The sequence below is a fragment of the Microtus ochrogaster genome, chromosome 5, assembly GCF_000317375.1.
Source record: "Microtus ochrogaster isolate Prairie Vole_2 chromosome 5, MicOch1.0, whole genome shotgun sequence".
NCBI classification, from domain to species: Eukaryota; Metazoa; Chordata; class Mammalia; order Rodentia; family Cricetidae; genus Microtus; species Microtus ochrogaster.
The window spans coordinates 26,334,551-26,346,301 of NC_022012.1; the positions used below are offsets into that span (position 1 = coordinate 26,334,551).

General features: G+C 37.3%; 1 protein-coding gene across 2 annotated transcripts in view; it reads left to right on the plus strand.

Annotated features, from left to right (window-relative positions):
- The window catches only part of Arhgap32 (Rho GTPase activating protein 32), a 230,116-nt gene that overhangs the window by 89,221 nt on the left and 129,144 nt on the right, over positions 1-11,751 (plus strand). For both annotated transcript variants that reach the window (XM_013346244.2, XM_013346245.2), the window contains exon 2: positions 3,230-3,338. In XM_013346244.2, the coding sequence (XP_013201698.2) occupies positions 3,234-3,338 (105 nt within the window). In that variant the 5' untranslated portion in view covers positions 3,230-3,233. The remainder of the gene's footprint in view (positions 1-3,229; positions 3,339-11,751) is intronic.

Here is an 11,751-nt window from a genome sequence, read left to right on the forward strand (position 1 = left end):
GTTTTTCGAGACAGGGTTTCGGAACTAGCTCTGTAGACCAGGCTGGTCTCAAACTCACAGAGATCCGCCTGCCTCCCGAGTGCTGGGATTAAAGGCATCCGCCACCATTGCCCGGCTCCCAGAGATTTTTTTTTCTGTTTTTGTACTTATATAATATGTGTGTGTGCACACACACAAATACATATCTCATAAAGCATTGCTACTACTACTGACTTTTTGAGTATGTCACTTTGTTGTCCTGGATGGTCTCAAAGTCACCTTGTAGCATAGTGTGGCCCTGACTTCCAAATTCTGGGGTTGTAATTATGCATTCTTCCACCCATTAGTCTGTCAATCTTTTCTATTTTCTAGTTTCTATAGTTCTCAACTTTGTTCACTTAGTTTCCTTTCCTTTTGGTAAATTCAGTTCTGTTTTGAAAATGGCTTATCTTACCTGCTTTTTTTTTTTTCAAATGGATATTTTGAAAGGTAGAAAATTCTAGGTTACAGTGTTTTTTTTTTCCTTATTACAGTGATTCATGCTTTTGCTTTACTTTTTTTTTTGTATTATTTTTGTTTCTTTGAAGTCAGTTTGTCCTTTGTACTGACTTTGAGTTTCTTGTAGAATTTTATGTTTAGTATTTAGCTGTGTTATACAGAATTTGCTTTAAAAAATTCTGCTTGAGGACTGGAGAGATGACCCAGCACTTAAAAGCACTGGCTGCTCTTCCAGAGGACTCTGGTTCAAGTCCCAGCATCCATATGACAACTCACAACAGTCTGTAGCACCAATCCCCAAAGATCTGATGCTTTTTGTGGCTTCCACAGGTACTACATGCACATGATGTCCACTCATGCATACAGGCAAAATATCCACACACATAAACTAAAAATAAACAAAAATTCAAAATTAAATTTTGGCTTGAGTTGAGAGCTTGATGGCTTTTATTAGTTAAAAATTTTTCCAGACATTGTTTTTAAAATGCTGATTTTGTTCCTTTCTCTATCTCATCATTTACTTTTTATCATCAATTTAGAAATATGTAAGAGCTTATATTATTACATTTTTTTGAGAAAAGGTTTCTCTGCCCTTGGCTATCCTGGAACTCAAAGAGATCCTCCTGTCTCTGCCTCTGAATTTAAAGACACACCACCACCTGACTTATTTGCCATTTTTTGTGTTATATTTTCTTCTCCTTTTTTTTTTTGTTCCTCAAGTTTGATGATTGTTTTCTAGTTAACTATTCAGTCAGGTTTGTTTTTAAACATATCTAGTGAATTCCTTTTTAAAAATTTTTTAAACTACCTTTTTTTGTTTTTGTATTCATCTGTTTTCTTATTGCTCTAACAACACATGCCCTCCATGGTAGTGTGTAGGGGTCAGAGAACAATGTTCAGAAGTTGATTCTCTCTTTCCATCCGATTCTGGGGATCAAACTCAGGTATCAGTCATGACAGCAAGCACCTTTACCTACTGAACCATCTCTGTGGCCCACATCTAATGAATCTGTAATTGCATATATATTTCTTAGTCTTAGAGTGAACATGAGTGTCTCAATACTCCAATCCCCTGTTGAAATCTTCACTTTTATCTGTTTTTCTTTCATTTTCACTGAATATATGAGTCATAAATATTTTAAGCAGCTTAATAAAAAATTAAGCAAATGCTTCTTACCAGCTAGTCTCTCTTTCTCTTGCTTGGCCCTAGGCAAGTAGTTGCCTGTGATCTGTTTCATCATGAAAAAGCCCATACTTTTCATTTCTCTAGCATTTACTCTGGTTGCCTGCCCTGAGTCTTTTTATCTGATGCATTCTAGGAAAGTTTCAATTTTGTAGACTATCTGCCTTAGCAAGCTCTTATAATTTTAGTTATTTTTATTGATTTATTGTATGTGTGTATATAATATGTACATGGGCACACATGCTATAGCACATGCATGGAGGTTATGTCTTTCCACCATGTGGGTCTGGGAGTTAGAACTAAATCATCTTGATGGCCCTTTGTTTTTTTTTTTTTTTTTTTTTGGTTTTTCGAGACAGGGTTTCTCTGTGGCTTTGGAGCCTGTCCTGGAACTAGCTCTGTAGACCAGGCTGGTCTCGAACTCACAGAGATCCGCCTGCCTCTGCCTCCCAAGTGCTGGGATTAAAGGCGTGCGCCACCATCGCCCAGCTTTTTTTTGTTTTGGTTTTTTTTTTTTTTTTTGGCTTGATGGCCCTTTATCTGTCATTTCCTGCTGGGCCAGGAGTGATGCTGCTCAAAGATTCCTTTATCTGGAGCAGACTCTACAAATGGACCATACTGCCTCTATTTTTTCGATAATTTAAAAATCTGAATTAGATGAGAGTTTGCCTTGACTTTTTACTTACTTTTTTTAAAGTTTACCTCTTAATTTATTATTGGATATCATGTAATGTAGATGGGGAATTTTCAATAGATCTTGTTTTTATTTGTTTTACTTTTTTATTTTCTAAATTGAGTATTTTCCGTAGCACTTCTGACCCTGTGTGGCTTAGTTACAACCTTAGTGTTACTTCTTGTTCTCTCGGGCTCTGTTCTGAGACATGGCTTTCTTGGAGTCTCAGTCAAGAGCTTAGAGCACATAGTGTTGCCATCTTTCCCTTGTTTCTTCAGCATTGCTGGGCTGCTGACGAGTTACTCAGTTCTCAGCTGATTTTCTTTCTTTTTTTTCTTAACCTTCATTTTGAATGGCTTTGTTGACATCTTTGAGCACATAACCATTAATATATTGATTTGAGGGGAATTTCCACAGGGACTTTTGTGTTAGTGGTATGTGTGTACATGAACAGTGTATTACATACAGTCTTGGCTGCTCAGGTCCTTGTACTTGTCCAGTAAGCCCTTAACGAGCCTCATCATTCATCATGCGTCTTCCCAGACCCCTTATGAAGGTTTACTAATGCTTAGCACAGTCTGTAGACACAGTTTCAGAGTAAATGATTTCTGTAACAGATCATTTTCAAGGTTCACATTATGTTGAATAGATGTAATCAGGCCTTGTATAGTAATTATTATAGTTATTTTCTGGAATAGGAAGCAGGTGTTTGGTATATCAGGGTAGATCTCTGGAAGCCAGAGTAGAAATTAAGGATCACCATCAACCACTCACGTTTTTTTGAGTTAAATTTAAAATCTGAAGGTATTTTTTACTGCCTTTTGGATTGTGTTCATTGCGACAGTTTTTGTTGAAATGGAAATTCTTATAAAAGTCTCTCATGTTTCTTTCTCTAGGAAAATGAAGCCCTCAATACAGTCTGAAGAAGATGATTTTGTTCCAGAGCTACATAGAAATGTTCACCCTCGAGAGAGGCCTGATTGGGAAGAAACACTTAGTGCAATGGTAAAGTCAATGTTTTATATCTCTCTCTTTGTGTGTGTGTAGTATATGTAAGGAAAAATGATTGCTACATTACTCACAGGAAACAATTCAGTACTTTTTGTTGGTTTGTATGCTTAGTGAGTAGATATTTTCAGGTACTGTTTTTGAACCTGTAGGTAGAGAGGAAGAATACAATGTGAAATAACAATCGCTGTCTACAGATGGCCTTTGCGAGAAGGTGAAGTATGAGCAGACACTGAAGAATGTAAAGGAGCAATAGTATGTGTATCTGGGAACATATTAGACAATGAAAGAACAAGTTAAATAAAGGCTATGTCATAGAATTAAAAAGAAAGCTGAAAGAAACACAAATAGCGTAGCTCAAATTAAATGAGCTGGTGGAAGAATATGAACAAGTCAGAAGAAGTGTACCGGGGGTGGAGAACAGATCATGTGCTTCCATGTGATCTAATGACAAGGGCTTTGGCTTTTGCTGAGTGAGGTTACAAACCACAGAAGAACTTATGGCTGAGGAATGAGAGGATCTGGCTTGACTTTTAAAGGAAGTCCAGATTGAAAATAAGTATTAAGAAGCAAAAAAAGGAAGTCAAGAGACCAGTGATACGATGCTCCAGTAAACCACAAGACCAGTGAGGGAGTGCTCCAGTTAGCCAGGAGACCAGGGAGGAGGTACCTCAGTTAGCTAGGAAACTGATGAGGGAGTGCTCCAGTTAGATAGGAGACCAGGAAGGGGGGTGTTCTAGTAAGCCAGGAGACCGGGGGCGGGGGGTTTGTTCCATTTAACCAGGAGGCCAGTGAGAGAGTGTTCCAGTAAACCAGGAGACCAGTGAGAGAGTGCTCCAGTAAACCAGGAGACCAGTGAGAGAGTGCTCCAGTAAACCAGGAGACCAGTGAGGGGTACAATAATAATACAAGAGGGGTGTGTGTGTGTGTGTGTGTGTGTGTGTGTGTGTGTGTGTGAGTGAGTTTGGGAGGCGTGCTACAGTAAGCAGAGGGGTGTGTGTGTGTGTGTGTGTGTGTGTGTGTGTGTGTGTGTGTGTGAGTTTGGGAGGCGTGCTACAGTAAGCCAGAAGTGGTGATCATCTGACTCAAGATAGTAATGGATGCAGTGAGGTTAGAGTTTAGTTCTAGGTTTATAGATTTAAAGGAATGATGTTTACTGATGACTGTGACCTAATGATGTCATGGATAACTTCATGTTTTTGAACTGATTACCCTAAAAAATAAGTTTGCTGAGTTGCTGGGAAACCAAATTTAGTTGAGAAATAAGGTACAAAAATCATCAGTGTAATTTTCCAGGAAACATGTTTCAGCCACTCATTTTACTTATTTAAAAAAATCTGTAACTGGGGTCTATCAGCAAAAATAATGAAAAATTTTATGAGCTAAAATAACTATTTTCAATTGTAGTTCAAAGTTAATATTCCATGTCATAAAAATATAGTGTAAACACTAATCTATCAATGCTGGTCTATGGGCATTCAAAAATTTCAGTTTGTAAAAGGTAACTTCATTCAGATAGGCTTTCAGTTATTGATAACAGGTTACAAGCATAATCATCTTTTGAAGTGGTGATTGGAAACCCAGGGCTCTGTGCATGCCAGGCAGGTGCATCAAACTGTATCCTGAGCTCCAAGTATATTATCTTAATTGATCAAATTTTGCTATTTGTATTTATATAGTTACTAGATTTTCTTATTTATATTTGCCTTTTAATATCATTATATTACATGTTAACTACTTCTCATTGAAACATTGTTGGAAGCACCTCATTACACAGTTAAATGATATTTATTATATGGAACTCACTTTGCACATGCATTATTGTCTGAACAATACTGCCCTGAGCCTGCAGGTTGAGTTTGAAAATTATTTTCATTAGAAATTTTCATGGGAAAGAAAATCTCTTTAAGATTTGATAGCTTAGGAAGTATATACAGTGGCTTATGACTACATGTTGCTCTAGGAATACTAACCATTCAAATGACTTTATAAACTATTTTGCTTTGTAATTGTAGGTTAAGTTGCTTTCAAAATACCAATTTTGTAACAAACTAAGTTACCAAAGCATTTTAGTGTTCAATAGTAGAAACTAAAATATGTTCAACCAACCCTTTTTCTGCACATATTTTTGCCTAAATCAGTTATGATATAGTTATGGTAAATTCTACTTTGGATTGTACTGAATTAATGCTTATTTAAGTTATTTGTGAACATTTTGTCCTGTAGGTGTGCAATGCACATTCCTCATAGGACCAAGACTTCATCTCTCTAAACTCAGAATCTGAATCTGAAACTTACTGGTTACACATAGCCATTCATCGAGGGAAGGAACATTATTGCTTAGTTTTTTTAGACTAACTACTGATATTAACTCAACTTTTCAAACAGCTGTTTTCCCAAAATGGAATTAAGTCAGTTCATATTTTCTGGGCTTGAATTTTTTGGGTTTGAATTTCTTGGGCTGATATAGTCAATCATAATTGAGTTGCCTCTGTTGGTAATCAGCTTTTCTTGTTCAGCCAACAGATGAGCTGTTAGAAAAGTTACTGAAGTTACAATTTTGTAATTTTATGAAGAAGTTCTAGATGGTGATATGTTTGTTCTGCATGGTGTTCTGTTTCTGATTTTTCAGACTTGCCCTCTTGTAAGTTGAAAATAGCTTAATAATATTGATTTGTTTTTAGTTCACCATATAATATTTTGCTATCTAACTTAAAAGTTAATAATTGTCATTATTCTGTTCCTTTACTGTGTGACACTAAAAATTCACTTAGTTTTTAAATTTTATTCATTATTATTATTACTGTGTGTTTTGTCTGAGTGTGTTATATGTATAGTACACATGCCAAAGATGTGTGCGGAAGTCAGAACATAACTGTGGAAGTTGATTCTTTGCTTCTACCTTTGTATGGGTTATAGGGATCAAACTAAGGTTTTCATTTTTGAGCAGGAAAGGTCTTTACCTGCTGAGCCATTTAGCCAGTCCCCATTATGAGATTTCTATGTGACTTTTCTTCTTCTGTAGCATGGCTCTTGAGTATGAACTTTGTAGAAGACAGTGCCATATTGTAATGTCAGAAGGCTGGATAAGCCTGTTAGATGAAGGCTTTCCCAAGCCTCCTGGAGCTAAAATGATTCTTTTAATTCTCAGTGTGATCTATACTATACTTTAGTATTCCTATACTGTACTCCAGATCTCAGTACGACTGTAATCAGTTGTGGACATATCTTTCCTTCTATCTTTTTGAGGAAGGGTAGGGTTCACATTCACTTTAAAAGAGGATATAAGCATGACTTTCACAAAACTACTGGTTGAACACATCAAGATATATTTAACTCAAAGAAGGAATCCTTTAAGGGTTATATTAGTTAGAGGAATAGAACTGTTAGAACAAATATCTAATAAAAAGGGATTTTTAGAAGGGCTTACACAATTTTGTTTAGGTAGTACAGTATGTTGTCTTCATATTGGAGAGCCTGAGAACTGATGGCTTCTCAGTTCATAAGGCTGAGTGCTTCAGTTGCCAGTCCCAGTTTGTCCTGGAAGGTTTGGGAAATTCTTAGAGAGTCACTGGTCTTCTGTTCAAGTTGGAAATTCAGATGTTAGTGAAGAATGGCAATAGCAGTAGCAGTGAAGGGATAAATGAACTCCTTAGAGGAACAGGACAGTGAGACATGAAGGCAAGTATGCAAAAAGCAAAGCTTGTCTCTTGGACCCCCTTACATCTGGGCCACCTTGAAAGGTCTTGAAAGGTCTTCGCACATTTAGAGTGGGGTTCCACGTCAATATTTCAGTCAAGGAAATACCTCACAGGTACACCCAGAGATTTAGTTGATCTCAGGTCTCATCAAGTTGACATGTTGGCTGTCAGATGTTAAACTGTTCCAGAAACCCAAAATATCTTCACTTGTGACACCAAAGCACATGCAAATTGTTCCATTTCCGTGGACAAGATTTGTATCTCTTTTGACCTCAATTGTTCCATTCCAGTAGACATAATTTGTATCTCTTTTGAGACTATTTGAAGTATTCTCAGTTTTCTGTACATTGAATCCATCTTTACCAAGTTTAAAATAGTAAAAAAGAAAAAAATTCAGTACTGTTACTATTTTTAAGTAATTTCTGGAGGGATGAGCATTCCATTGAAAGAATATTTAGGGGCTGGAGAGATGGCTCAGCAGTTAAGAGCATAGCCTGCTCTTCCAAAGGTCCTGAGTTCAATTCCCAGCAACTACATGGTGGCTCACAGCCATCTGTAATGACATCTGGTGCCCTCTTCTGGTCTGCAGGCATACATGTAGATAGAATATTGTATACATAATAAATAAATATTTTTTATAAAAGAATATTTAGTGATTTGTTTGCCCATTATTGTCTTCCTTATAGTTTTATAACTTCCAATAAATCTGCATTTAATTTGTGAGTAGAAAGAAAGACAGCATAAGTTTTTTGTAGTGCTCCATTCACTCTGTGTTTGTGTACTTGTAGTATGCACACAAAATTATTGTATTCAGTCTTTACAGTGCCAACAAATTTATCTGAGTACACGTGGAAATCACTTTTAATTTTGTTTTTTTGTTTCGTTTTGAGACTGGGCTTCTCTGTCTAGCCGAGCCCAAATGCTGGGATTAAAGGTGTGCATCATAACACCCATCTTAAAATTACTTTTTATATCACATGTATCAACTCCTTGTAATAATCTTATTTTGTACTCTTAATTTTCTCATGCGTAGGTTCCTTGAGGGAACACTATAATCTTTCTGTTAAAAACATCACATTCAGTAAATATCAAATTCCTGAATTATAAAAATATACAGGGAATGTGGTGGATATAGTTTAGTTGGTAAAGCACTTGCCTAGCATGTGTCAAGCCCGAGCTTGATCACTAGGACCAGATAAAACCAGGTGTAGAGATTCACACTTTTAATCTTAGAATTCCCAAGGTAGAGACAAAAGGATCAGAAGTTTAAGGTCATTTGAGCTATGTAGCAAGTTCCAGGCCAGCCTGAGTTACACAAGACCACATTTCAAAAAACAAAATGGGGATTGGAGAGTTGGCTAGTGGCTAAGAGCACTTGTTCTTCTAGAGGATCTGACTTTGGTTCCAAGCACCCACATAGTGGTTCAAACCCATCTGTAACTCCAGTTCCAGGGGATCTTACACTCTCTTTGGACCTCAGAAGGTACCAGGCATGCACATCGTGCATAGACACACATAAGGCAAAACCATGTTCTCAAAAAGAAAGAAACCTAAAAATGTAAAACAAAAAGAAAAAATAAAATACAGGAATGAAATTTGAGCCAGTATTTTACTAACTTTTCTCTGGAAATACATGTTAGTTTTACATACTGACTAAAAATGAATTTTGCACCATTTTCTCTCAGAACTACTCAAGTGAAATACCATTTTGAGAAAAATTTAGTAAAAGTAACTTTCTAATTTTTTTTCTAAGTTCCACTTAATTAGTTTTGAGTTAATGTAAAAATTAGTGGGTTTAACTGTTGATTTGTATGGTACAATGAGAAAGTTAGCTTTTCATCAACATTTAAAGAGATTAAGAAATTTATGAACTGTTAAATTTAAGAGATTTTATTTAGAGACATTTTAAAAATCAAAGCAGTAGTAAACCCCTAAATTAGTGCTCTTCTTCTGATATGGTTTGCTACTCTTCAAAGATTGCTAACAAAAATCATTATTTTAAAAAATTCAAGCCAGAGGCTGGAGTGACGGCTCGCTTGGTAAAGTACTTGCCATACAGTCATGGGAATCCGAATTTGGATCCATGCACCCACATACAAAGCTGGGTGCCATCATGTTTGCTTGTAATCCCAGTTGCTGAAGCCGGTACAGCTGGGTCCTGGGAACCTGACTGGGAGAGAAGACCATAAAGACAGATACCAGGGACGTAAATCTGGATTCAGTGAGCTGTGTGCTCAGGTGAGATGCACCAGTAGCCTGGATACACCGTGTTGTATGACAACCAGTGAGGGGCTGGGTCACCTGATATTGGTAGGGACTCTGCAGGGGAGCAGTGTCATCCTGGAGAGGAAGAAACTGTAGTGGGAGCTTTTTACACTTACTCTCTCAGTGGATGGTCAGCCTTTCCTGCACATTCATACCCTGACCAGAGTGAGGCCTTTCCACGCCTTTGAGTCTGAGGCATTGGCCTCTTTGACCAGGCCATACCCATGTCAACAGTGCACCCTCCCCCAGAACTTCATTTGCTTTCCACTTCCAGCACATGGGAGGCAGAAAAGGGAGGATCCCTGTGGTTTGATGGGTGGGTGAGCTCTGGGTGCAATGAGATTTTGTCTCAAAGAAGATAAGGTGGAGAGCAACTGAGGAAGACCCAGGATGTTATCCTCTGGCCTCTACACATGGTACAATTGTACCTGCACACATATGCTAATACACATACATACATGTAACCCTTCTCACAAAATGAAAACTGTAATCCAGACACTGCCTGTAGTCTCAGCAGCAAGGAGACTGAGTTGAGAAGTTTGCTTGAGTCTAGGATTTTGGGATCAGCTTAGTCAACATCATAAGATCCTGCCCCCACTTCTTAAAACAGGACAAATCAGTGAACTAAACAAGAAAGAAAATTAATAAGGAAATATAGAACTTTTCTACATTACTAAAAATGAATTATTTGTAATTCATTGAAAAGCTTTAGTAATTGCATATTATGGATTTTTAAACACTAACATAAAACAACTGGTGTGTGTATACACACATGCTTGTGTGTGATATTTTTTTTTGTGCCAGTTTTGGACTAAAACCACCCTGACCATCACACTTGTATTCCTCTATTCATTTTGGTGCCATCACATTAGGATTTTGTTATTCATTTTATGTTTGAGAATTAGAAATACCTTAACCAACCATATGTGACGTGTATATATGTAAGCATTGGCGTTTTAAAAACATAACGATCAGTGCACTTGGGAATTGAATGTTGCTGTGACTTAGTAGTGCAGCAGTGTGAGCTGAAGAGGATGCTGTTTTAATGGCTTGTGGTAGGAACATTTTTCACCTCAGTTTACTTTTCAGTCATTAAAATTCATATGTGGTCAGCACTTTACTAAAGCAGATCATTTTATGATGTGGGATTTTTTTTTTTAATTTAAACAGAAAAGTATGCTGTGACTACTGTTGGTTAATAAAGAAACTACCTTGGCTTGTTGATAGGGCAGATCTTAGGTAGGTGGGGAAAACTAAATGGCATTCTGGGAGAAAGGAGGCAGAGTCAGAGGGAAGCCATGTAGCCCCGCTGAAGCCGGACCGAACTTTAGCCGGGAAGCCACAGCCACGTGGCGATACACAGATTAATAGTATTAATAGATTAAGTTAACATGTAAGCATTAGCCAATAAGAAACTAGAGCTAATGGGCCATCAGTGATTTAATTAATATAGTTTCTGTGTGATTATTTCAGGTCTAAGCTGCTGAGCAGCCAGGAACTAACTAGTGGCCTCCCTACTACAATTTCATGTTGGAACAAATAAAATTATTGATAACAACATAAATGGCTGGTCTATAAATACCTCTGTTAACAGCTATGTCCCTGAAAACAACATAAAATTTCATTTTTCAGAGAATCACAATTTTAAAATTAGGAAAACAGTCAGTGTTTAGTATTGCAAATCTTGCATGTGTGAGTGACTTCCCCTCCATCACTTAAGGATACACAGTAGTCATGCCGCATATGCCATGCGTGTGGCATGAGTATAAGGCTACTCATAAAGGCTGTACCTTTCAGTTGCTTCCCTCCCACTGTAAATGTTGGCATCCATAGCCCCATGCTTCTCTTTATGCTTGTTACCTTCTAGTTCCTCACTGGCATTGCAGTGCACCTGACCTTCTTATCCCCATCTCTCACCCCTGAGAGCACTCATTCCTCCACCTAAAATCTTTTAAACATCATGAATAACAGATTTTTCATGAATCTCATGTTTGAGACTCCTTGGAAGAGCCTTCCCTTTTCCTGTTCTGTGGTTTATGTTAACAAATTGACTTTATCATCCATGTCCCAAACCTTGTATTATTATGAATCAGATAATTTAAAGTCCTTTCTACTTGATTTATTTTGACGCTTACACAGTTCTCAAGTGTGCTGAGCATTAGCTCATACCTTGGACTAAAACCATCTACACTTGTTCCTCCACCATTTTGGTGCCATCACACTAAGATTTTGATATTTATGTTTAGTATTAGAAATATCAAACATGAGTTATAGATGACAAGTGTGTATGCTGTTTGTGTGTGCTCTTTTGCCTAAAGAGTGCTTTTTCTCAGATCATTGTTAGGCTTGCATCCTCATTTCTAGTGTTCATATGTTACCATCTTAGCTAAAACAGTAACCCTGCACTCCTGTGTGTGTGTGTGTGTGTGTGTGTGTGTGTGTGT